The sequence below is a fragment of the Aulonocara sp. 'chitande type north' Nkhata Bay genome, linkage group LG5 (assembly GCF_057382095.1).
Source record: "Aulonocara sp. 'chitande type north' Nkhata Bay isolate Kocher_YH1m ecotype deep benthic linkage group LG5, A_spYH_male_GT1.1, whole genome shotgun sequence".
Lineage (NCBI taxonomy): Eukaryota > Metazoa > Chordata > Actinopteri > Cichliformes > Cichlidae > Aulonocara > Aulonocara sp. 'chitande type north' Nkhata Bay.
The window spans coordinates 22,182,662-22,209,241 of NC_141348.1; the positions used below are offsets into that span (position 1 = coordinate 22,182,662).

The 26,580-nt window shown below is 37.5% G+C and overlaps 1 protein-coding gene across 24 annotated transcripts; it reads left to right on the top strand.

Moving 5' to 3' along the window:
- The first annotated feature begins 2,069 nt into the window (after window positions 1–2,069).
- znf740a (zinc finger protein 740a) lies at window positions 2,070–26,178 on the top strand. 24 transcript variants are annotated; one of them, XM_086292129.1, is made up of 21 exons: window positions 2,071–2,436; window positions 4,838–5,000; window positions 5,211–5,393; window positions 5,969–6,115; window positions 6,747–6,867; window positions 7,109–7,192; window positions 9,280–9,363; window positions 11,170–11,253; window positions 11,738–11,821; window positions 12,304–12,387; window positions 12,815–12,898; window positions 13,548–13,631; window positions 16,112–16,195; window positions 16,568–16,651; window positions 17,061–17,144; window positions 17,552–17,635; window positions 18,816–18,899; window positions 19,301–19,384; window positions 21,581–21,664; window positions 22,143–22,261; window positions 23,007–26,178. In XM_086292129.1, the coding sequence occupies exons 2-21, from the start codon at window positions 4,956–4,958 to the stop codon at window positions 23,178–23,180; spliced, it is 1,965 nt and encodes a 654-aa protein (XP_086148255.1). In that variant the 5' UTR covers window positions 2,071–2,436; window positions 4,838–4,955; the 3' UTR covers window positions 23,181–26,178. The 24 variants fall into 24 exon arrangements, with proteins under 24 accessions (XP_086148268.1, XP_086148258.1, XP_086148273.1 ...); XM_086292127.1 differs by having other exon boundaries at window positions 2,072–2,432; XM_086292130.1 differs by lacking the exon at window positions 2,071–2,436 and adding an exon at window positions 2,480–2,797.
- Window positions 26,179–26,580: the final 402 nt, after the last annotated feature.

Sequence of the window (26,580 nt, forward strand, 5' to 3'; positions counted from 1 at the left end):
TTCTCATGAAAGCCCGCCTTTTCATGGGAACGGTATTCCCTGATGTCTGTGGCCTCTGTCAGTGTGATAACACAGCCTGCCACAAAGCAAAAATGGTTCAAGAATGGTTTACGGAGCACAACAACAGGTTTGAGGTGCTGACTTCAAATGTTGACCTCCAGTCCAGCATCTGTGTACAAACAGTTCCCATCCATGGAGGCCGCACCTCGCAGCTTACAAGACTTAAGCTTGATTTAGACTTCTGCAGGAAATTTATGTCCTAACTTACATAGTAACCGGAAACTCCTTTTATTCCTACAGCGCAACCATTGAAGTCATTGTGATATGAATTGACCTGACATGTAGTTAAATTCCTTGGGAGGCGCATGTCAAGTTACGTATAAGGTTGCAGTGTAGGGTTAAAATGGAGTTACAGTTGTGACACAAGTTATGATATAGATCTGATGAAAAACTCTAATTCACATGTTACAATTAAATCTGTTGCTAACATCTTGGTGTCAGATACCACGGCACACCTTCAGGTGTCTAGTGGAGCCAATGCCTAGATGAGTTAGGGCTGTTTTATCAGCAAAAAGGGGGACCAACACAATATATGGCAGGTGGTCATAATGTTATGCCTGATTGGTGTATAAACTGATGTCTTCTACCTGTGATGTAAGGTAATCCAATTACATTTACATATTTCTATTTTTATATGGCATCAGTTCACAACAACTGCCTCAGTGTGCTTTACATTGTAAGGTAAAAACCCTACAGCATTAGAAAAAAAACAACAGTCACATGAGCCTCAGGCTATTACCTGATATGAGCACCACAGCCTGCTCTGCACCACTCCAACGATAGTGCATTACTGTAAACTTTACCACAAATGTGCAAACTAACCAGATTAGCCTGCACTAAATTGCACTAAACTGTCTAGTAAACTACTTTCACGAAACCTTGTCTTTAAATACCACCAAATTAGCATTCATAACACATCATATAAAAACCACTATCTTTAAAAACACAAAAATTTAAATAGATCATTACAAGCATGAGACTGTCCCCGTGTATATACTGTATGTATAGTAACTAGCTATTCATCCTTATTTATTCCACAATTTATCCCAACATCTTTGGGTCACCGTCACCATTAAACATATAAATATCCCATACATGCTGTTAATGTTTGTGTCATGCTGCTGTGTTGCTGTAGTCTCCACTGTTTGTCTATTCTGTTTACACTGAGAGCAAAGGGGGGGAAAGGAGCTCAATTCCTTGAATGTGTACACAGTCTTGGCCTGTTGCTGATTTTAAATTTCCGCTTCACTAAAAGTTCACTTGCTGAACAGTCCTTTCTTTTGAAAGTAACACTCATCTTCCTCTCGTCTTGTCTTGCGTGCATATTAATTTCTAAAATGTATCACGTTAACGTTTTTGTTTGGGGTTTTTTCTCTCTCCCTGGGAAATACAGCGAGGAGAGGAGGAGCTACAGAGGAGGGGTTTGTGTTTGCTCCTCCTCTGTAGCCAGCTACTGTAGATGCTGAAACACCGCGACCGCTACCTTACATCTGCACCATGAACACATCACAGGGATGAGAAAGAAAATATCCTAGGTGTTGTGCCAAAATAAGTTAACAAATTAATAAAAGGTAATAATTTTCCAAAAAAATTTCCTGCCTACACTAGCCTACATTACCAGTAAGGCTAGTTTTATGACACAAGATGCGATAAACTATAAAAGCCAATAAGTAATCAATGATATCCAGCATTATATTATTAATGAAAAATAAAATAATCATAGCCTATTCTAATCACCGATTGATATAGATTAATTAGAGGAAATGTGTTTAATTCAGGCTAATGTGTAAAGCAAATACAAAAGGAAGACTCAAAGTGCAGAATGAAACTGACTAAAAGAAATCAGTGATCCTTACACTACTGACAATGACGTCACCAAATCTAATATTGCTATAGGAATAAAAGCTGCAGGGTCCACAATAATAATAGTAATGAGCTAGTGATGGTTATTAATTTGGCCCCATGTGCACTTCAGCCAAGCATGTGCAAAGCGGCAGCAGACTGAGCTACTACTATAACCCTCCGGTGTTTGTGTGCACGTCCCTGTTTTCTGTCATTTTAAGCGCTCGCTCCTTTTCGTCTGCGTCTCTTCAGTCGTAGTCTGTATCTGCTGCAAACTCAGAGACCAGCAGCACCACAACAGTGTGGAGTGGGCGTCAAAATCCCCACGCCACTTATGAAAATGGACTGAGTTTTTGTCCGCCCTTTCGAGCCAAGGCTCTCTTGTTCACGGGGAGCTGATAGAAGATGACCCTTTTCTCTTCGCTTGAGGAGGCTTTGCTGCTGTGTGGGGGAGTGGGTTACATCCTGTGGCGTTTCCTGTGTTTGTAAACTAGACGGTACAGAAAACGTCGGGCGAGTGAAGCAGAAAGGTAGGTAAATATATTCTCATTTCTTCTCAGATGCTCCGCGGATTCCAAATGTGCATTACGCGGTCTGGTAGCTTTATCTGCAAAATCCACCGTGTGGTAGTAGAGCAAATGGGGGTTTGCACAAAATTACGGCGTCAATGTTAGCTCTCGCTAGGCCGCTAACAAATGTTAGCTTATTCGTCGGGAGGGGGAGGCACTCGCTGCGACGGCCATCACGAATGCCTTTATTACTCAGTCTTGTCTTGAACCGCTTTAGCTTATATCGTAAGAAGCGTCGTTTTGTAAAAATAATAATAATATTATTATTACATAAATCTAGCAAGATATATACTCTCGCTTTGCAGCTGTGTTACATCGGTGACCAGGTGGGCTTCAAAATTTGCTCGATTACTGGCAGTAACATTAGAGTGGGCGAGGGCGCCCGCGAGCAGCTAGCTGATGTTAGCTAGGTTGTTCCAGCATCAGCAGAACTAATGATGGGTTGGGTGGTAGTTTGAAGGCCACTCGTCGGTAAAGCTAATAAATTATATTATAGTCAGTATAATATAATAATATTGGCTCATTTAATTTTCTCCGCCATCACAAAACACAGCTACTAAAAACTGAAAATAACTATGCGACGTGTTCGTGTAGTGTTTTAATCAGTGTTGGCTGATGTTAGCATTTCGCTAGCTGTCTGTTTTCCTAGCAACGTTAGCCCTTTTTAGTTAACCCACGCCGATGGCGAAAACCTGTTATAAAAAATATTGTTGGCCACGGTTAACCTTTATAGTGTTGCACAAGCGTAGCATTTAATCCGTATAATGGTGAGTATAACAACGATCCTTCAAACTAACACAAAACCCCATGAGAACCCCTTCACAAGACCGAGCAGTGTTTCTTTCGGTAATTTAATGGCCTCCTCGTAACATTCGAGTTAACAAACCTCGTGTTTAAAAATACAAAACGCACGTTTAAATGCAAACGATCAGCGTGGGTGCAGTCGGAGAACTTTACGTGCTTTTTTTTACTTTATTTAGGCTTATAATTTATTGCATTGCAAGCACTTTTGCATTAGTCTCCAGCAGCACACTAATAATCACCCTCGCTCATATATATTCCACAACAGCTAAGGTTTTCTCCATGATATCACCCCAAGTTGTACTTTACAAGGGGATTCATGTAATCTGAGTTATTTCCTTCAAAATAATAATAACCTCCCCTGATAGACTCGCACCCACGCAGCTGCTTCTTTTGTGCTATTAAATGTTGAATTCTGGTTTGTATTTTACATGTTTTTTTTTTCTTTTGTTACCTTTCGTACTTAACATATGTCCTGCACTACCTGCACTATAAATGATACATGGTTTTTTGTTTTTTGTTTTTTAAAGAACTTCCCATGTTTAAGTGTTTGGACATGCTAATTGTCTCATCAGTCATCCTGGTATTTTAAAATGTGATTTGTCTGACTCTGCTGTAGTTTCTCTGCAGTATGCCAATCTTCACACGTTTCTGTTTTTGCACAAATATATACTTAATTCTGAAGACCTGAAGGTTTTACACAAATTGAAACCAGCTAGACTAAAAATGACCTTTCATGATGCCTTACAAGAGTTTCGTATTTATTACCTAGAGCAAAGTGGACCTTTTTAGATTGTTGGCGCAGAGCTTGTTTTTTTTTTTAAACTACTGGGGAAATTTTCATAACCAAACTTCATCCAAATACATACACCAAAAATTATCATTTGATGTGCACTAGGCTTACAGTATTTAGTAGATTAACAGAAATGGTTCTCAAAACACGGAGCTTTACGATCCTTACAACCTATGCAGCATATACTGCATCTATATGCTGCACATAAATGAAGTGATGCTAACTTAAAATGTGTAAGAATATTTAGTTGTTATAAATTTGCATGCATTGTACTTAAAGCTACTGTAAAATCGATGCTATACGCATATCACTTAAATTCACCTCCACACTAATGTCTCAACACAGACAAATCTAATATGCAGAACTGGGAACAAAACAGATTCGAATTGTAAATTTTTTGCACCCATATTAATGATCTCTTGCAGTCATAATCATCTCTGTCTGAGTTTTTGTATTTTTACTTTTTATCATAATGCTTTTTATTATAATGCATACTCATCTCATCTTTATGAGATGAGTATGATATCTGATCATGATTTGGCGTGTTTATTATAAAATGGGGAAAAAACATAGGTGTAAGGTAAAAATATAGCACGATTAAGTAAATCTTAGCCACAGTTAGTAAACCCTTTATGCAAATCGTCCAATCATTTGTCCAAATGAGACACATTTCTGTATTATATTTCTTTGGCATATGTAACGGTAAAGACAGCAGGTGCTGCTGTTGTAATTTAATGTTTGTCTGTTTCATCCACATCCTCCTCTTCCTCAGTTTTAATGCTTGATGAGTGAGGTGGGTGTGGCTTCCCACCAGCCCGACCATCCTGACTGACGGATCTCTGGATGACCTTGTCCCCACCCCTGCCCCTGCGCTCACATATACAACAGCAATGTCACATCTGCCCAGCAGCTCAGTCCGCGACCATATGAAATGGGTTTGTTTTAAGAACACCAAAGTGGTGACAAATAACTTTACTTGCAGTCTTGTGTCACTCAGGATGTTGTCGTTGATGACTGCCAAAGCACATTGCGTGCTACTCGCAGTATTGTCTTAGATGCAGATCATTTGAAATTGCAGACTGCTGATTTGTTGAAATGCTTGATGTGTTTGGTAAAGTGTTGTTGTTAACTCTCTTTCTTTGCAGGCGGGGCTGCTTGGCTGCGAAGCGGTCCTGTCCAGTATGGCCCTGATGCAGGCCAGCTCCATGGCCGCTCCACCCAAAAAAATGATGGCTCCACTTGGCCATGCACCACCGCAGAGAGAGGGACCTGACCGCGCTCCTCAGAGCCATATGATCCTCCCATCTGGAATGAGCTGTCCACCCCTGGTTAGGACCCACGTGGGAAATGTGGAGTGGAAATTGGGCTGTTTTATGTTGTGTTACTGATATTCTGAAGGGTGTAAACACTTGGCACAATAGGTCATCCTATTGTGATTTCTCCCAGTTTAAAACAACTTTTGCTTTCTGTTTAGCATTTTAACTTATAATTTAGATTGGATATAGATTGAAATTGTGATGGAAAAGGGAATTAACCTAAGCACTAACAAGTTATACTCAAGGGTGCGTAGTTAGTTCCCTTTTTAGCCCATTTTCCTTTGTTTTCCACAACTTAGAAGTTTTTTTGTTTTGGCAAACGAAACTTGCAATTACCAGAAAATTAAAGAGCACTTATCAGTTCTCCATCATAACTAAAATTAGAAAATACAAACCTCAACTGTTATATGTGACCAACCTCTGCTTCCAGCATTGGCAGAAATGGACATAATGGCTAAACTGCATCATTTCAGCTCAGTAATGTCCATACTGTTTTGTCTCAGAGAGCACTTTTAACACATTCTTAAAAATAGGAAATAATTAACTTTTTTCTTCTTTTTTTTTTTTTTTTTTGTCTGGCTTGGTAGCTTATCCGGAAGGAAGGTGAATTCCAAGCTCCCCGCCTGCTGGATGAGAAAGAGATGAGGGCCAACGAGGACATGCAGCAGAAAAAAAAGAACAGGAAATCAGTAACGCCCTGTAAAGTGAGAGAACAAGAAGGAAGGGGAGGGAAGGTCAGTGGCTCTGATTGCTAAATAGGGAATTGTCTCTGTTGCGTCTGTTAATTTTTGCTCACTGCAGAAAATGCGCCCAAGCCGCTTTGTACATATTTTGTAGTTAAAGCATTTAACTTTATTCGAGTGCGCCTGACTTGGATCTCTTGTGTGCACATTTTGTTTGTGTGGGGGTGGGGGGAGGAGCTCAGGGAAGATGTGGAGGGGGTGGAGGATCTCTGGAGAGGAAAGAGGGGGAGGGGAGCAGAGTGAAGCAGAGCACAATAACTGCAGTTGTGTGCATAACAGGGGGAGCAGTAACATGAGGGCATTAGGCCATTGGAAGGGGTTGTGGGGTATTTTGTCAATTCAGATGTAAATGACGTAGTTTGAAAAACAAAACAACCTTTTATGTTGTCTTCATTCATACTGCTGATTTTAAGGATTAGTGGTTATAAATAACTCTCATTTTATATCTTAGGAGAGTAATAGCTATAGGACTGCACTTGCTGACATTTCACAAAAATTAGAATATCATCCAGTTCTGATCAGTTGGACGGGTGCTTTTTGGGGGGTATAACTGAAATGTTACTACACAATGAAGGTGTAGGATTTAAACTGTTTAACCACTGCTCTTGACCATTCTCCGTAGGGCGCAGGTGGCGATGAGAATGGTCCATCATCCAAAGTGCAGAAAAACTTTATTTGTGATCACTGTTACGGAGCGTTTAGGAGTGGATACCACCTCAAAAGACACATCCTCATTCATACAGGTATGGTTTGTGTTTGGAACAGCTCAAGTGCAGTTAGGCCAGGACAGCCTTTATTGCCTAAATATGTGAATGACTTGTTAAAAGAGGCTTTGAAAGCTTGAGTTATACTGAGTCTAGGAGTGTGCAGCGACTGTGAAGTTTTGCAATGGCCTGCTTAAAACATTGTTTGGTAATAGCTTTTGCCTCACAGCCACTCGGTATCTGTGGGGACTTTAACTAAAACTGGTGCTCTTCGGTTTAGGGGAGAAGCCGTATGCTTGTGCCGTATGTGACATGAGGTTTATTCAGCGTTACCACCTGGAGAGACACAGCCTCATTCACACGGGTATGCGTCTTTTAACCGTACCCATATTACATAAGTCTGACTACTTATGTAGTCTGTCACTTAAGTCAATGGACAGATGCTCAGGATTCATTTTGTCAGTGGACAGTAATTTCCAACAAAGCCACTCCCAAAATCTGTTCACCTCAAAATGTTCAGTCTGATAATTATGTGTTCCCAATAACTGGAAAGTTTACAGTGGGAAATTGAATACTGTGTGGTCCAATAACCCCGAGTCCACTATTAAAAACTCTTACTTTTTCAGCATTTATAACAAGTTTTCTTCCCTCTGGATTATATTTTGATCAGCATCAGTTGTAGAAGTATTTGCAAAATTTTAGCATGTATATTAATTTAGTCTAACAGAAATGATGATACAAATTTCTCTGTGCTCAGTGTTAGATTTAGTGTTTAGAGTGGGTTTTTTTTCGTTGTCTTTAGTTGCACTTTTTTCCTTTATTTTTGTGTGTAAATATTAAGATACATTTTAGTAGTTTTCTGTTTTAACATTACAACTGTAAACATAATACAGTCCATTTCAGTCAATAAACTTGCACAGCAGAATCTTTCTTGCTTGTTTACAAATTTGACCAAATTACAAAGACTAAAATTAAACGCCTGTGTATATTAGTCAGTTTTGTAACACCGTATTGCTGTTAACCTGGATTTTAGACAAAAATGAATTGTTTATGTTATTCTAATAAAGTAAAATGTGTTTTTGTTTTTAGTTTATTTTGGCTAACTCTACCGTAACCCTGAAGCAGAGTTCAGCTGTAGGTCTTGTGGAGGCTGAAATTACTACCAAAGCTCTGAAGCTTAGCGAATAATTACCACCACTGCTCAACCCATTAAAACAGCAAAGAAACAGAGGAAAAAAGGACATAGCAGTAGTAAGGTGAAGTCAAGGTGTGTAAAATGAGATGGCTTATCTAACAGATGAATAGCCAAACAATTGCATACAGCATCTATATTTTGGTACAGCTCAGGAAATTAGTCTGTGTTGTGACTTTGTGCAAATTCAAACTGATTTGTTGGGTCTTGTTTCCAACTTGTTGGCTCTTTGCTTAGACTTTGGCTGTGTTTCCTTTTTAATTAGCAAGATAAGCATTTCTGATCTGGACTTTTGTTTGTGCAGTGCTGTTTGATCCTCCCAAGATGTCTGTCTGACACACTTGTCTTAACATAGTTTGGTTTTTTTTTTTGGTTTTTTTTTTATTTAAACTTCTTCATGGCAGATATACCCATGTTTTCTGATGTTACCTTATGCAGTACAGCATGTTACAGTGCAAAATGATGGAACACAAGTACAACAGACCACATTTGACTACCCTTTCTTCTACACCATCCTTTTTTTTTCTTTTTCCCAAATATCTGCCAAGACATTCTTGCATGCAGTTCCTATACAAGTTTCAATTCAGAAGCAGATATATGTTGGTAAACGTTCTCTAAACGGTTGTTTAGAAACCAGCAGTATCGGTACATAGATGAATGATTTATTGTTTTTCCTCCCCAATATTCTTAAATTTCTAAATGACAACACCCACAGTTCTCTTAAGACTTTTTGATAGTGGACTTAAAAGTGGAGTTAGACCTGTGGACCTGTTTCTGTGAATTTGAATACCTGAAAGCACAGACTGCAAAACATGCAATGCATAGTTATTTGTGCATGTTTAAAATCATTTAAATAATTTTTGTATGTAATTCTTTTTTTATATGTAGTAAAAATGACTGCATGGACATCAAAGGACTATGTTCTTAGTTTTTTTTTGTTGTGTTTTTGTTTTTGTTTTGTTTTTAATTATATAAAATATAAACTGAGGATTTTATTTAAAAAAAATACTTGGATTTTTTTAAAAACCTCATTGTTTTATACTATGCACTATGTGCAGGTCAGAGCTGCTGCCCCATTATTCCCCCCGTTTTATAAATGTAATTAAAAATTCACTAATAATCTTTAAGAGTAACCACTTGCACTTTGTGGCAAAATTGCATCTGTTCTTTGTTTTCTACATTATATATTATATAATTTTTTATATAATCGCTTATTTATTAGAATGAATAGCTAATAATTTTATGCTCTGTGTGTGTAGGGGTGAAGCCGTACGCTTGTTCCATGTGTGACATGAGATTTTTCCAGCGTTACCACCTGGAGAGACACAGACTCACTCATACGGGTATGCGTCCATTTACCGTACCCAGTTTAACTTTTAAAATCAGTTCTCTGAAATCAAAATTTATGCATTTAAAATCAGACACAAACAGCTTACAGGTAAACATGCAGCTGGGAAACGGCCTTTTATAGTTTTGCTTTTGTTTTGTTTTTTGTAAAAGGAGAACATTTTTTTGTGGGATTGAACTTTTGAGTAAGTGTTGAACACATTGTTTAAAGAATCCTTTAGGGTATTTGTTGTACCATGAAAGGACTGAATTTTAATATATTCAGAAGAGAGGAAAGGGAAAGTATATCATGGTACAAAAATGCATCAGCATTTGATTTGCTTTATTTCAATCATTTAACGCTTGAAAAAGACACTTCAGTATACATCAGAATGTTAAATTTCATGCACACAGCGACAAATATTAGCATTTAGCATTGCCCAAAGTGGTGGACTTGTCAAAGTACATAATCCCTCTTGTACCATTGCTGTGCACAAAAATCTTCATTCATGCAATTTTTAGCCAAGGGACAAGACTTTTGTACCAAAAAAAAGTTGTCCAAACATTTGAAGTTTCCAAATGTGCTCCAAGGGTTTGATCTGTCATGTTTGAACTTTAGCTGTATTTGGGTAAGTGCTCGTTGTGAAGAGCAAAATAGACAACACCTTTGTTGAAATGAAATTTAAAAATAATTGACTGTCATCTGAGAATAATTTCACTTTATTAACATTTTTAAATTGTATGTACATTTTTTATTTTTATTTTTTGTGGTGAATCTCTAAACAACTAGTGTACGAAACAGGAAGTGTTGACTCAAACAACTGGGGGCTCTATTGGGGTTACCTGAAGCCACAAAATATTGGCCGTCCCTTAGAGGTCAAGTCATCACACACAGCCAGTGTAATCCCGGATTGATACTCTTTCTGCGGCTTCACTTCGGGCAAAATGAGTAAAGCTTGCCATCAGCTGTTGTTTATAGCTGCATAGTTGTGTACCAAGTAATCATGAAAAAAACAGACTTTTACTTATTGATAATTGACTTAGTTGATCTACAAACGAAGATTGAAGAGTTCAATTAGTATTTTTTTTGTTCTTCTTTGAAAAGTGACATTTCAGTAATGTGAAAATATTGTTTTGTCTAAATTTCACATTTCTGTTAACTGTATGAGAAAAGTCATATTTAAGTAGTTGCTTTGATTTGGCCATGGTATATTATGGGAATAGTCCTTTGATGTCCACATTTTAAATGTAAACTAATGGCTGAGGGCTTCATGTTTCTAAGCTGTAACTGCCTTGCTTTTTAATTAACATTCATACAGTTACTCAGTTGCGTCTCTTGTAACTTTATGGTAGAAAGCAGATTGTAAGCTTTTGCAGGCCATCATTTTGGTGTGCAAGAAAGAAGCACGCATCTAGCAACGTGTTTTCTTAATTTTGCTGTAAATGGAATCAATGTACACTGTGTGAGGAAAAACCATTTGCTAAAAAATGCTTTGTTTCCACGAGTGATGGTTAACTTTGGAGAATGTTTGTGCTTCGGCTGGCCGGTGTAATCGCGCTCACTAGTTGTCTCGTTGCTGACATGTATGGCTTATGCCCTGTTGCTGCTTTTTTTTTTTTTTTTTTTTTTCTTCCCCTCATAGTGCTATTCAGTTTATTTGAAAATGAGCTGCCCCCCTTTCTTTCATTGATGGAATGTAAAACAAATCGCTGTTTGCATGAAGCCTGGTTAGAATATAAAATGCCTGCTAAAGTCTTGAGTAACTTGATACCTTCCTTTGAAGGAAGGTCTTAGCTAATATGTTGATACTTTGTGTATGTAGGGGTGAAGCCGTACGCTTGCTCCATGTGTGACATGAGGTTCTTCCAACGTTATCATCTGGCAAGACACAGCCTCACTCATACTGGTATGCGTCTGCTTACCGTAGTTCATTAGGTAGACGTGTTTTAAGTGTCTTAGCTTTCTACCTTCATGCATCGTGAATAGGATTCCAGCCCCCCAAAAAATAAATAACATGTTGAAGAGCATGAGGATGTATCCAGACATGTAATAGGAGGATGGAAAAAGTGGTAAACCTTTAGTTGAAATCTTGCATACATAGTAGGGGTATGCAAACAACCTCAGCTTTTCCCCTGCTGAAAGCTCTACTTTATCTGTACATTTATACCGTTTTTGTTTATCTTGTTTTTTTTCAAAATTTCACTGAAATAAGTCGAGTGTTATCATAGTTCCTATAACCACTGCTAAATCTAAATTGTGCGTTGGCTTCTCAGGCCGATTGGTATAATATATGAAACAAAAAGAAGAGCTATTCTAAGGGAAGAGTTGTGGTCATGTGTTAAAAATTGATGCCGTTTCTAGCTGATATTTACAAACTTTTATGTGTGTAGGGGTGAAGCCATACGCTTGCTCCATGTGTGATATGAGATTTTTCCAACGCTACCACTTGGCAAGACACAGCCTCACTCACACGGGTATGGGTCTGCTTTTTTTTTTTTTTTTTTCACCCTGTCTTGGTGCCCAAATACCCAATTTTAAGTTTGCAGGCCACTCCTTTTTATAGGACCAAATACTCATAAACATCAAGCATTTTTAACTGTTGAGGCATATAAGGAGTGCATTTCAGTTTTCTACCTCAGTGTTACAATAACAGTCATCTTGATGAGTACTTTGAGTCAATTTTGGCTCTCAAAAAGCTTGTTGGCATGAAAAGTTTTAAGTTTGGCAAAAGACATTTTTGTTTGCTTGTTTTTTTTCCCCCCCACCACCCACCCTATTTACAGACATGTTAACAGATTATGAAATGTTAGACATGTGCATTTAGTGTGGCACTGTACTGATGCCACTGCTTTTGGCATGTCTGGATACATTATATAAGTGAGTCCTTGAATTCATTGTGCTTATTTTATTATTGTTATTACTATTATTTTCAAAGGATTTTGCTCTGTGTGTGCAGGGGTGAAGCCATATGCTTGCTCTATGTGTGACATGAGATTTTTCCAGAGATACCACCTGGCAAGACACACTCTCACCCATACGGGTACTAAGTTTTACTTGTCCCTCTCACTTAACACCATTAGGGCTTGTTGATATTTGTTTGTATGTGTGTGAATCACCTACCCGACAGACACAAAGCAAGCTGTGATTTATTTTTTTTAATTTTTTAATTTTTTTTGTTAGTTCATTTTCTTGACTGTTAGACGCTAAGAATTAATAGTTTTGTCTTTTCTGTTGTGTACGTTGTATTTGCTAACTGCTGTTAGGGTTTATGTGACACGTTTTTCTGTCTTGTATGTTTAGAATTAGCTGGTCATGAAAGTACTTGCTCTTGTTATTATGTAATATTGACTAGTTTATGTAGATTGACAAATTTTGTGCACATAGTTCATGAGAACCTTTTTTTTTTTTTTAAATTTTTATTATTATTATTTTTGTCCCCCCTAAAATTTCACACTGTATGCGTTTAGGGGTGAAGCCATACGCTTGCTCCATGTGTGACATGAGGTTCTTCCAGCGTTACCATTTGGCAAGACACAGCCTCACTCATACTGGTATGCTTGATTAATTGTTCCCCTTTCACTGTGAAACCTGATATATTTATAAACCATATACTCATTTGTTTTATGTTGATTTCACCGTCTTATATGATACTATAATTATCACATTGTTGGTAAATTAATTCCCCCTCATAAAAAAAAAAACAATGTTTAATAGAGCTTTTAGGCTTTGTTGGAAAACTGTCCACAGAAAAAGTGACTCTGTCAGTTACCTTGTTTTGTGATTAACACTGTAATGGCACTATTGCATGGTTATTCTTGACTATTGTATATTGAATGAAAGATACACTACACTAAAAAGCCTTTAAATTGCAGACATTGGTAGTATAAAATGTCGTTTGCAAGTACCTGTTTCCCCACATCTGGAGAAACTAAATGTTGGTGATTTTTCTTTTTTAATTTTTTTTTTTTAGTGGGTAATCGTTAAGTTTCAACCAAACTTTAAGATGTAAAAATCGGTTTCTTTGATTATTTTTGATTTCTTAATACGCCTTTTAATGTCTGTATATTGTTAGTCTTTTCAGTGTAATGTGTTGTCAGTAAAAAAGCATGCTACAATAGTTAATCTGTCATTTATTTAAGTGGTGTTCATCACTTTCACCAGTGTGTTGAAATACATCTGATGTTGTTGTGCTGTCTTTAGGAGTGAAGCCATATGCTTGCACCATGTGTGACATGAGGTTTATACAACGTTACCAACTGGAGAGACACAGTCTCACTCATACAGGTATGCCTCACTTTTTAAATCTTGCCCCCCTCTCACCCTGACTTTCCCTTGCATGTGCCCACAAATAATGTTTACATGGCTGCTTCAAACTCGAGTTTGTGTTGCTTTCTATCACTTTTCTGACAAATGCTAATTTGTCATGATCTACCTGTAAGGATCTTCTGTAAGAATTTGTGTAGTAATATTTCCCCCATACTTTGTATATGAAATGACATGATGACTTTAAAGTGAAAACTCAGTACCTCTCTAGTGTTTATTTAGCTATTAAAGTCATAATTATGTGTACTTTTTTTTTTTTTTTTTTAACCTAACAATTATTGTGGTAACTCTGTTTGATGCTTCGGCAGAGATGGGTAGTAACGCATTATTGTAATCTGATTATGGGTTTCAAGTAATGAGTAAAGTAAGGGATTACTATTGCAAAAAGTAATTAGAGTACTGTTACTTTCCCGTAAGCAGCCTGCGTTACTAAACTGTGATTTTGTTTGTGAGAGTGTCTGATGACAATGATAAGCATACGACGTCCGTGGCAGCAACAGACATGTGTAGATCAACAATGGATAATATGGAGAGAGTACGACCATGCAGCGTTTAAAGCTCCGAAGTACTGACATTACTTTGAATTTGATTCCGTAAAAGTGACAAAAACATTAGCGTCCGCTGTACACTCTACATGCGAAGAAAACTTCTTTCAACAGCGAAGTATTAAACTTTAAATCTGAGCAAGCACATAGCACGCTGCCATGGGAATGTGAACTTCACAGAGAAACCCCTGGATACCCCCTACTGACATGACCGCTGCGTCACCGAGCAAACCTTCACTGGCCCCACTCACTGGAATATGCAGAAAATAGGTTTAAATGTTAAACAAATTTCTTCCAGTCAGAGACAGTTGCATATAATTGAATTTTTGCTTGATGCAATGTGCATAAAGTTAAAACACTTTTTCATTTGATTCAAATTTATATGATGGATAATGCAGAAAAAGTAGAATTAGGCTGAAAGGTCTATTGCTTTATCATATATTCAGGTTGTGTATCGTGTGGGGGGGTTTTTTTGGTTGGGGGGGGGGGTATTTGTTTTTTTGGTTTTTTTTTTTTTTTTTTTTTTTTTTTAAGTAATAAAGTAACTAATTACTTTTGAAAATAAGTAATCACTAAAGTAACTGGATTACTTACAGGGAGAAGTAATCAGTGATTGGTAACTAATTACTGTTTTCAAGTAACTTGACCAACACTGCATTTCTAATTGAAACATTTGTGAAAAAAAGTAATGCTAGTTTATTTCAACTGTTTATTTTATTTTGTGGAATTAAACTCAAAATGAAAGAGCATGAAGGTGGTGAGTCTGCAACTAATGTTTTTATTCAAAAGTACAAAAGATGATATTGACAGCTATGACATTGTCATATTTGCATCATTTACAGTATGTATCAACTTTTTATATTAAACCTTGTAAACTGTGTGTGTATGGGGAAGAACAGAAAAAGGAGTTGTATTACTTGCAGCTTTGAATATTACAGTTAGCCAATTATCTTGATATAATGAAAACATTTCTTTTTTTTTTTATTAAAAGATGAGTGGGCTTTTTTGTTTTTTACATGTTGATACTGAATTTAAGATTTGTTCATTGGGAATTGTTGTGCAAATTTACAAACTGAATTAAGGGGTATAGGTTTTGTGGCCTTGTTGGAAGAAGTGGGAGGGGACTTTAAGGGAAACATTATCTTTTCAGTTGATGGGAATGTCACTTAGATCGGGACTGCCACTATCCAGGCCAGTGTTTGTTTGTCCCCCCCCACATAATCGTGTCATTTCACATTCAAAGTGATGGTCAGGAACTAACACAAGCTTCTCTCTTTTAAAAAAAAGCTGTATATTTCCAAACTACAGATTTCTCTTATGGAAGATAAAGTTAATTTGTGCTTCGGTGCTAGGATAGGTTCTGTATGATGATTTTCAGAGCAGTTTCCTGTTAATTCTTGCTCCGCAAATGAATGTGCAAACTTAATGTCTTGTGCAGAGTTGTTTGCCAACTGCCTAAAATTGTCACACCTTCTGTGATCAGCGTGAACAAATCTATTCCAGAAAACCTGTATGTGGTATGTTGAAATTACACGATTAGAAGCACCCATTGACATAGTGTGAAAAACTTTTTGTTGTGCTAGTTGGAATGTGGACTTCAATTTTCAACCCAATTTTTTATTTCTATATATTTTTTTTGTCATTTTGATAGGTTTGGTTTTTTTGGTTAGGAAAATTTTAATTCTACTTTCTGCACAGAGGGCATTGTCCTTATTATTCAGAGATGCAAATGTTTTCAATTGGAATGACAGATTATTAAAGCACACTGGAATTTCCAGTTTAAACAAAGCGCTGATAAGTGCAGCCAAACTTTACTAAGGAATTAGTAAAGTTTAACATGGATCAATTTTGGCAGTTGAGTGTTTTTATGCTAAAGCTGGTACTTTGTGTGTATAGGGGTGAAGCCGTACGCTTGCACCATGTGTGACAAGAGGTTTTTTCAGCGCTACCACCTGGCGAGACACAGCCTCACTCATATGGGTATGCGTCTGCCAATCTTAAAGCTGTCACAAAATTAGGATGCTGCTACATGTGTATGCTTGAGCTAGTCTTGTAAATCTGTATTCAGACACAGTTTATGATAAGATTCATTCAAAGTATAATTTCAGCTAGATGACATTATCAGCTCATGTTTAAGTGAACTTAATAGTCCCTCTGGGAAGTTTGTAATTTGAAACAAGCATCTTAGATTGTACCCCTGTAAGTTACTTCAGGGGTATGACATTGGTTATTAACCACAGATATCAATTTAATCCACACTGGCACATTTAATTTATCAGGCATAATTATAGATACTTTTTTTTTCTCTGTTGTAGAGAATCAAAAATAATTCTCTTGATGCTCTGCGTTTAGGTGTGAAACCTTACGCTTGTACCATGTGTGACATGAAGTTTTTTCAGCGTTACCACCTGGCGAGACACAGCCTCACTCATACGGGTATGGGTCCGTGCACCGTGCCCATGACATGTGTTGTTAGCAAGTGTGCACATTTAATTTAGTTAGTTTGTCTTATTACTTATATTTAGGAAACATGTCATGTATAAATATTATAAACATTTTCTTGTCTTTTGTTAGCTGTCAGCAGTCAGAATCAACAGGATAACCATAATTCAGTATTTTGCTGCTTTGATTTTTGTTGGCAATTATAATCTAAATTTATTTGGGGGAAAAAGTTCTGGTTTTGCATGAATTGGCCACTGTGTGGTTAATAACCAATAGCTTAAATATTTTTTTCTAAATTAAAAAAAAAAAAAGGAAAGAAAGAAAGAAAGAAAGAAAGAAAATAAAGGAAAAAGAGCGAGAGACCGTGAGGCAAAGTAATATAATATTGCTACTCTGCGTTTAGGTGTGAAACCTTATGCTTGCACCATGTGTGACAAGAGGTTTTTTCAGCGCTACCACCTGGCGAGACACAGCCTCACTCATATGGGTATGCGTTCACCCACCTTACCCATTTCACTGAAATCAGACTGTATGTGCATTTTGTTACGAGTAAGCTGTTTATGCTAGTTACTTTAAAGTGGCCAGAAGAATGATGTTGATGAAGCCTACCCTACATTATGTTCATAATTGTAACGTTTTATGTGACTGTGAGGAAATACAGGACTGCAACATCATCAGCTCATGTAATGTGTTAAGCTGTGGATTTGAGAATTGGTTCAGTTTGTATTCTTTACTGGAATTGGATGAACAACAAGTTACAGCTTTAAAAAAAAAGGAAATTAATAATAGTGGTTAACAACCCATCAATTCTGAATAAATTAAGTAATTTGCTTATTGATGGATTGTGAACACAAAAACGAGTCTGAAAATAATACCTTAATGCTTTGCATTTAGGTGTGAAACCTTACGCTTGTACCATGTGTGACATGAAGTTTTTTCAACGTTACCACCTGGCAAGACACAGCCTCACACATACGGGTATGCGTCAGTGCACCTGCCCATAACACTTTATATTGGTCACTGTCACACAGCTTTTATTGTACCAATATCAAGTATTACCAAGTACTACCAGTTTACATCTTGCATAGCTATATAGGGAAATTATAGAGATGCACCGATTGCAATTTTTCTTGGAGAATCCGGTTGCTGTACACACCTACCAAACAAATCAGGTTCAACAGATTTGTATAACAAGACAAATGTCAGGGCCTGCATCATTTTCCATTATCCTTGTAACTTCACCACATAACGGGTCATTGACTTTTTGTGTTTTTCACTTATCTCCATAATTTCCCTTGATATTAACCTCTAAAAATTGTTGCTTATACCGAGGCTCCTGGTTTGCAGATGGCTCTGAGATCTGGCTAGCTTTAGTCACTGGGATCAAAGTGATTTAAGTCTCAAACATTTTTGTGGTGATCCTCCCCAGTTTAGTTTGCCAAACTTTGTGCCTTGACTCACAGTGAGGAACTTAGATGCTAATGACATGTTAACGTGTGGCTGTGACCATGGATGTGAATTGATTAAGCATGCATGAAACTCATTAGTAACCCAACGTATGGGAGCCAGTCTGGGCAGACAATGTTGGAAAAAGGACGATTCTGCTCCTTCATGAGTCAATCGGTGCATCTCTAGTAATCTAATTAAAATAATAGACACCCTTTTGAGCACATAGCATCTTTTGAAACAAAATTAACTGTAGAACTCTGGACTGTAGAGACATTTGGCTAATTAGAAAAATCAGAGAATCTTATTTCTTGTGAAATCCTATTTCATTACTTGCCTAAAAGGAGAGATCAAAATGCTTAGTTAGTATTAAGACTAAACAGGGGTCCTGGGTCCACCACACACATCTCCGCACGGTCTGTCTCCACAAACTGTGACAGTACGACCATGCTTTTATAGAAAGTGATGGTCTTTATTAAAGTTTACCCCGAGCTTCAGTTGTAACACTTTGGAGTACTAATATCTTGATTTATATAGATAAAATGGTCCATTAACTGATTTTTGTGGGTATCTAGTGTTTCATGAAGAAAACATTTGGCATCTTTGTTTTGCATGCATTGGCAAATGTGTGGTTAATGAATAATAGCCTAGATTTTTATTGGTAACATGGAAACTGAGGTAAAGTAATATAATATTGCTACTTTGCGTTTAGGTGTGAAACCTTATGCTTGCACCATGTGTGACAAGAGGTTTTTTCAGCGCTACCACCTGGCGAGACACAGCCTCACTCATATGGGTATGCGTCCACCCACCTTACCCGTACTACAGTACTTTCATTATGTTAAATATAGGGACAGTTACTATTATTCTTACTAAGTAGTGCACTTATCTTAATCAAGGCTATCCTGTATTATCTGTGAAAGGAAACATTATTACAAATCTTGGCATGTACGTAAATCTTGGACTATGATATCATCAGCTCATGAGATGTGTTTAGCTGTGGATTTGAAATTTGAACAACAGTTTTAATGTATTCTTAATTGGATTTAGAGCGTAATCTTTGGCTAGATTAAACAAGTGAAGCATGGTTAACAACCCATCAATTGTAAATTGATGTTAAAAGTACAATATTGATTGATGGATTGTAAAACAGAAGCTCAAAGACCTGAAATTAACATATTGATGCTTTGCATTTAGGTGTGAAACCTTTTGCTTGTACCATGTGTGACATGAGGTTTGTTCAGCGTTACCACCTGGCGAGACACAGCCTCACTCATACGGGTATGCGTCCGCGCACCTGCCCTTATCACATTTCATACAGTACTGTGCAAAGGTTTTGGACAGTCAAAATAAAGCAAGGCTATTTTAAAAGATGATGCCACGAATAGTTCATTTTAAGTAACTCCATATAAAGACTTCATATTCTGCCTGTTAGTTATAGGAGAACGTGCCACAATTTTCTTGTCTGTATCGACTGTTTCAGCGCGTTCTCTCCATGTAATCCCAGACCATCTCCATGATGTTATGGTCATGTAGAGGGCATCTGTTGTAGAATATGATGTTCATTTTGTCACTGATCTTAAGTTCTTTGTAACTGTATTTATTTAGGGTTGTTTTACTAAAGAATGAATTGGGCCAATCAGACACCTTAATCATAATATTGTTTGATGTAAAAAAGATATTAAGAACTCGAGTTTCTAAACTTTTTCACAGTACTGTAGATGACTTTTATTGTGTAATATAAAGGGTACTTCTGTGTAGTTATAAAGTAGGCACATTGTTTAGCACTTCTTAGGGAGAATACTTTTGGATCTAAAACAGTATTTTATTCCCCTAGGGGTTTGGTTAGTTGCTCCGAATGTTTGAATTGCCATTGTTCACACTTTTTTTTTTTTTTTTTTTTTTTTTTGTAGTGTGTTTGGTTAATCTAATATATGAACTGCAGAATATCTGACCAACACCCTCACCCCATTTAAACCTGGTTGTGATGTGTATCTGGATACATTATCTAGATCAAGAAAACCCTGTGTATTATAATTGGATGCCAAAGGACCCTGAGGGGTTTCCAAGGCTGCCAAGACATCTAATTTTCCCAGTGTGTCTTCAGTCTTCCCCTGGGTCTCCTCATGCATTGAAAAGTCTGAAATTCTTGGCCTACAGTGTCCTGGAGGCCCTGAATCACCTCAGCTGGGTTCTCTTGGTTGAGATAAGGACTCTGCTCTGAGCAGCTCCCAAATGGCTGGCTCTTTGTCTAAGGCTGAGCCCTGACGTATGTTGGAGGCTTATTCCCATCATTTGTATCTGTACTTTTTTGTTCACTACACACAGAACTTGTGTCAACGAGTAAAATCTGATATTTCAACTTTAGAGCATCAACATTGATGAAAACAGAAACACACACGTACTCAGTAGCTGGGTTGGTATTAATACCAGGAGATTTAAACAGACCCTGGAACCAGCACTTAATCATGTTTTCCCGATTAAGAGCAGTACTGATCATTTAGTTTATCTGTTGAAAATGCAATTAATCTAAAATGTTAATCCAAAGGTCTATGGATCAGATTTCATTAGACAGATAATGTGTCCAGATTGCATACATTTAAAGTTGTAATACCAGGTGTTACTCTGGGTTTGTTGTTGAGAAGGCTTAAAGCTTTTTGAAAGAATCTCCTTATAGGTAGGGTTTGGTCATAATCATTTCAAACCCCGTTCCAAATCCAATACCTGAGATTGCCAACAATCAAATGTTTAGAACACGAAACACATTTTGTGTACATTTTAGTAATTTGTCCTTAAAGTCTTTTGATTCTTTTTAATCAAAGGTATGAAATGGCAATTCTGATACTTCTGTGTCCCAGTAATGGGTGCATTAGCTCTCACCCATAGCCTAAACCACAAAATAAGTCAAATTATTTTTTTTTATATTAGCTCAATGTTGCAAAATCCAATTGTCACTGACAAACCAGTGTAAAACAACTAGGTTAAACATAGTCCCAGTTACCAGTTCTACCTTAACTACCCTCATTTTATTTTTACATTTATGATTGTAGTAATTTAATCTGTAATCTATTAAAGTATTTGTTACACTACATATTGACAAAAGCCTCAAACATGAGTAACTTAGTTAAATATATATAATATTAGTAAAGAGGGGATATGGTCCAACATCAAATTTGTAAACCTCAAAGGGAATAAATACTATGATTTCTATTTATTATTGATGCACAATGACTTTAATCTTATACAGCACACAGGACAGGCTTTGGTGATATTGTTTCAAAATGTGTATCTCCTGTATTATGTTAAAATCTAACTGAAGTCTATTAGTTTATCCAATGGTCGGAGCTGTGTAGTTGCAGTGTCTAAACATTTTGGCGTTATGTCTGAAAAATAAAGTACAGAGTGCATAGTTAGGTTGAAAGTTGTGTTTGTTGGACTTGTGAGTGGTAGGGCTAATATATTGCTCTGTGTGTGTAGGGGTGAAGCCGTATGCTTGTTCCATGTGTGACATGAGGTTTATTCAGCGTAACCACCTGGAGAGACACAGCCTCACTCATACGGGTATGCGTTCCTCTACCGTACCCTTATTTCGGAGAAAGGCACTGGCGCTTGAAACATAACTGGGTCACAACAAACTCGAGTTTGGATTGTCAAGTCATTTGATGGGATGTTGAACCAGTCTCCAAAAAAAAAAGAGAAAAAAAAAAAAAGTTGCCCCAATTTGTGGGCCCTCCATCATGTGTACATCCGGGCCACAAAAACATGAAATTCCACTTTGATCTACACATAATGAGTTGATGACGAGGCCTTTTTAGAACATCAGTTATCAGATGCTGAAAATTCACTGTTGAAACTTACTAATAAGGGAGTTGTTTTATGTTTTTGTTTTTTTCCTGACGTTTTTCTTTTTAAATTTTTTTTGTTTTAAGTGTTGGAAATTTAGTCTGCAAAGAAAGATTTAGTAAGTAAAAATCTGCCTGCAGTTTGGTACAAGACGCTAAAATTGATGCATTGACTTTGTATTTGTGTGCTCTTTTAGGAGAGAAGCCATTTGCTTGTGACATGTGTGATATGAGGTTTATTCAGCGCTACCACCTTGAGAGACACAAGCGTGTCCATAGTGGAGAGAAGCCTTACCAGTGTGAACGGTGCCAGCAGGTATGTATGAATAAACACGGCGTACACGCGTGAGGTGTCTTACGTGCTGAATTTCAAATTTGGACTTGAGTGGGTCGTATCAGCACCACCAGACTTTTCAGTTCCTTTAGACATCAGGCTGTTAAGTTATTTTTCTTAAGAGGTAAGATTCTCATACTGCAGATGAGCTCCAGCTCCACCGCCTTTGACTGCACCTAGCAACAGTAGTCCTTGTTTTGCTCTGTGGCGAGCTAACTGAAGCAGCACGTGCTGTGGGTTATGGTTTGAGTGAAGATGGAACTAGATATATACGTTAATACAGAAATAAATACAATTATCAGTGAAAGCCACAGTGGGTCTAGCTCATCAGCACAGACTGAATTCTTAGAAAAAAAGAAGAGGGGTTCTCCACTAGTGATTTGATCTTTGCCACTATCGATGCACTAAAACTAGAAATGCTAAAATATGCTGCCATATAAATACTTGGATGGATTGATGGCACTGCATCTGGATAAAGTCTATATATAGGGAACAACTGTTTTTTCCACATTGTTAGTCACTTTTTTGAAATATTAGGGACTTCTCTGCATTTCCCACTCTTTGTTTGCCCTCTGACACGCCTGAGTTTAGAGTAATCATGTATGGTTTAAATTCCTTCCTTCATAGTTCCATTTTACTCTGACATTTTTAATTTTATCATATTTTTTAAAATGATGACCTTGAAATTGACCTGAATTTGACCGTGTCTAATATTTATCTTTTGAAGAACTTTTCGCGCACAGACCGACTGTTGCGACATCGGCGGTTGTGCCAGGGGCGCGGCGTAGCCAAAGTAGAGAACCAGCCCTGTTGCGAACCACGCCCATATCCCCAAGAACCCCCACCGGCACCCCCAACCTGGAGCCCCCTGCATCCACCTCCGGGTCGACTGGCGGTCTGACATTCAATCTTCTCTGGATCCACAACACCTCCAGAGACGGGACAAGCCACAGGGTTTCTTCTCAGCTCTGTGCAGAGTGCCATCACATTCTAGCACAGACTGATCTTGCAGCTCGAGTCTTGGGATTAATAACGACAGCGGGACATTTGTGGGTTTTTTTGTTGACTTTTTACTGTGTTTCTGTTTCTTCCCATTTTTTAAGATGAGACTTTTCTGTGATAAACGGTGGTCCTGTTTTGTACTTAATCTATTTGATTTTTGCAAAAAAAAAAAGTTTATTGTTCAAAAAAAAAAATTTGCATTTGGTGGTACTCGGACAGGAAACGGTTGACTGTGTGATGAGGTGGAGAAGAAGAGTATTTGAGCTTCTTTCTAATTTTTTGTTGTTGTTTATTCTCTTTGGCCTGGAAAGGATCATAAAAGCATTTTAGGTTAAAGTTATTAAAACTGAACTTTTCTTCCAGGTAAAGTGAGGAAACTATGTTGGCATTTCATGTACAGACCGGAGTTTACTTGCCTTGTATCAGACAGTGTTAAGCATAAAGACAGGTCATTGAAAGCATCATCATTATTATTATTATTATTATTATTATTATTACTGTGTAAATCTGATGTGATGCATAAAGTGTTTCCTGGCTTTTTCAGCTCGGAAGGTCCAGTTTTAATGATTATTTTGTAAGAAAAACAAGGTGTTGACGTAAATTGGAATTTGGCTCAAATGCAGTCTTTGGCCACCGTCACCATCGTATCCTGAGAAAACCCGAGTAACTTTGTGTGACATAAAACTAATATCAATAACTGTAAAACCCGGACTTCCAAGAAACGAAAGTGCGACCTGCAGTCGACGAGATGCGCACTTAACGTGTGTCGGGTCCCAGAGCGTCACACACAGGACGGCAGACTTGGCGAGCCCTCCTTCATGTGTACTGAGGGCGTGTGGTGGTGTTCAGCTGTAAATATACAGAACATGTATAGAGATCTGCAGCACTAAAGCAGGACATTTCCTCTGCTCGCTCATGCTGCATAGATCCTGGTGTATAATGATGCAGGTTAGCCACTTTTGAAGTCCAGTGATGTTTGTACAGATCACTTTGTGAGATTAGTGGGCGTATACAAAATCTTGTGGCCTTAGTATGTTTCTGTTGTTTTCTTTTCTTTTCTCATCTGCCTTTTTCTTGGCCGTTTATTATTGTGGATCAGATGTATTTACTAGCCTTTCGTCATCATCATCATATTATTATTATTTTTAATCCTTAAGCTGTCGTGGTTACTGAATGTGGATGGATTCAGTGGCGCTGAACCAGACTAATGTGCTCTTCTGTTTAGAAGTCATGTTTATGGTGATAACTGAATATTTTGGGTCATAGCTACTGGTGATGGTGTAACACAGAATATAATCCTTAAAAAAAAAAAGGAGGCCCTTGCGCGTGGCGGTCCGTGTGAGAAGACAGTCGTGCTACATTGTTTTCCACGCGGCGGTGCTTTGGCTGGTCGCAGGCCACGGCAGGATCAACACCTGCTTGACTCTGCCGCACACCTAACAACTGCTTTTTCATCCAGACATTACTATACAGTTGGTGTGGAATAACGGTCACGTCTTTGGGTTTAGCCTTAAGTTGCGGATACACAAATAGTCATTGTAGTACTAAATGATAGCGTTACAAGCGATTTCTTTTACCTTTTGAACTTTTGAAAGTACTCGGTACAGCAAGGAGTGGCCCCACGGGGCCCGCTTTGCTGCTTTTTAATGACTTTCTCAAACACGCTCCTTTCTGTGACTGGTAAACTTGTGATCACGTCGTCCTGTTGTTTAACCCAGAAATGTCAGTGCAGACTGGGGCGAATAATCTGTTGGTAACTACGGTCTTATTCGGATAAATAGTGAGTGGTCCAGATGACACTTGTGGAGATGGGAGTCCCGCCACGCTTTCTATGGTCTGTGAATTGTAGGATGAAGAGATGTTTGTGTTCGATACAGAGAAGTGGAAGACTGAGTCGAGTGATGTTTTACCAAAAGTATTAATGAGAAGCTTTCTTTAAATGGTCCATTGATTATCAAATCTGTGTGCACAAAGATGGGATTCTGTTATCAGCGGCTTGGCCTTTTAAAGAGCAGAGGAGCCAAGTTTGAGAAATGAAATCCTCTGCTGTGGAAACACTATTCCCAATCTGTGGAAGGGACACTTCTGGTGTGAGCACATACTGAAAACGGCAAAAGGGCAATACAATATATAGTAGACGTCACTTGTTAATACGTTTTTGTCATTCACTGTTTTTAGTATTCTCATTGTTAAATGCAATAGAACCCTGTTGTAAGATTGAGGTTTTATTTTCTTCTTTTTACAGACAGATCAAAGGAGGCTTTTATTTTCTGTTTTTTTTGTCTGCGAGTTTGTCATCACATTTTTGATGATTGTTTCAAGGACCTTTTTTATTCTGATGAAATTGTAAACACTGGAGTGTAAGGAAAAAAGACAAAAAAAGAGATGGATATTTTTGTCCTTCAATCTGTACTAGATTTTAGGTTTTAGACAAAGCCTATTTCTCCTGAACTTGACACGAAAGGCGGACAGAACAATTTGGATCAGTACAGTTGAGAGCCCAGGATGTTCGGTGATTTTTGACACTAGAGGCAGTAGTACTGCAAGAAAATGTTTTCTTTCTTATACAAAGTCCCTGGTATTTGTAGTAAATTATATTGACAATGGTATTAGATGAACAACAGCATAACAGTAGCTATCACAGATTAGTTGTTTTCTTTATTAGTCTTGCATGCAGAGTTATGGTCCTCAGTTAAGATAGGATCTTGATATTGATTATTTTGTGTAGGAAAATGAGTGCATAAGAATAACTTCCTAAAAAAATGTTACAATGATTAATGTAAAATGGGCTAACTAATATGTACCCTTGTGATCCAATTAGTTTCAACTGTATGAAAATCAGAGGAGAGGCTTCTTACTATTATGCTGAAATAATAAAAAAAAAAAGAATTTGTAAAGGAATATGATTTTTTTTTTTTTTTAATTTGTGTGTTTTTGATCTCAGGTAAGTTAAAAAAAACACTTCAATGATATGTCACTTGTATTTGATTTAACATCAAGGTGGCTCCATGTTTTGTTTATTTTAATGTAACTTCTACTTAATACATTTTTATTTATTGTCCTTTTGACAGATGATTTCCTCTGGTGTTTATGTGAGCTTATTATGACAAAGGTTGTAACCCATAGTGAAGAGTATCAGGACAATCACAAAAAAGAGGTTATTGTGATTTGTTCATGCTCACATTGTAACTGGTGTTCAAAAGGTAGAGCATGTTATTGACCTCTGTTCCTACCACCTGAATGTTGCAGTGGCAACTGAGAATCATCAGTCCAGGCAATGTTTTCAGTCTTCTGTTGTC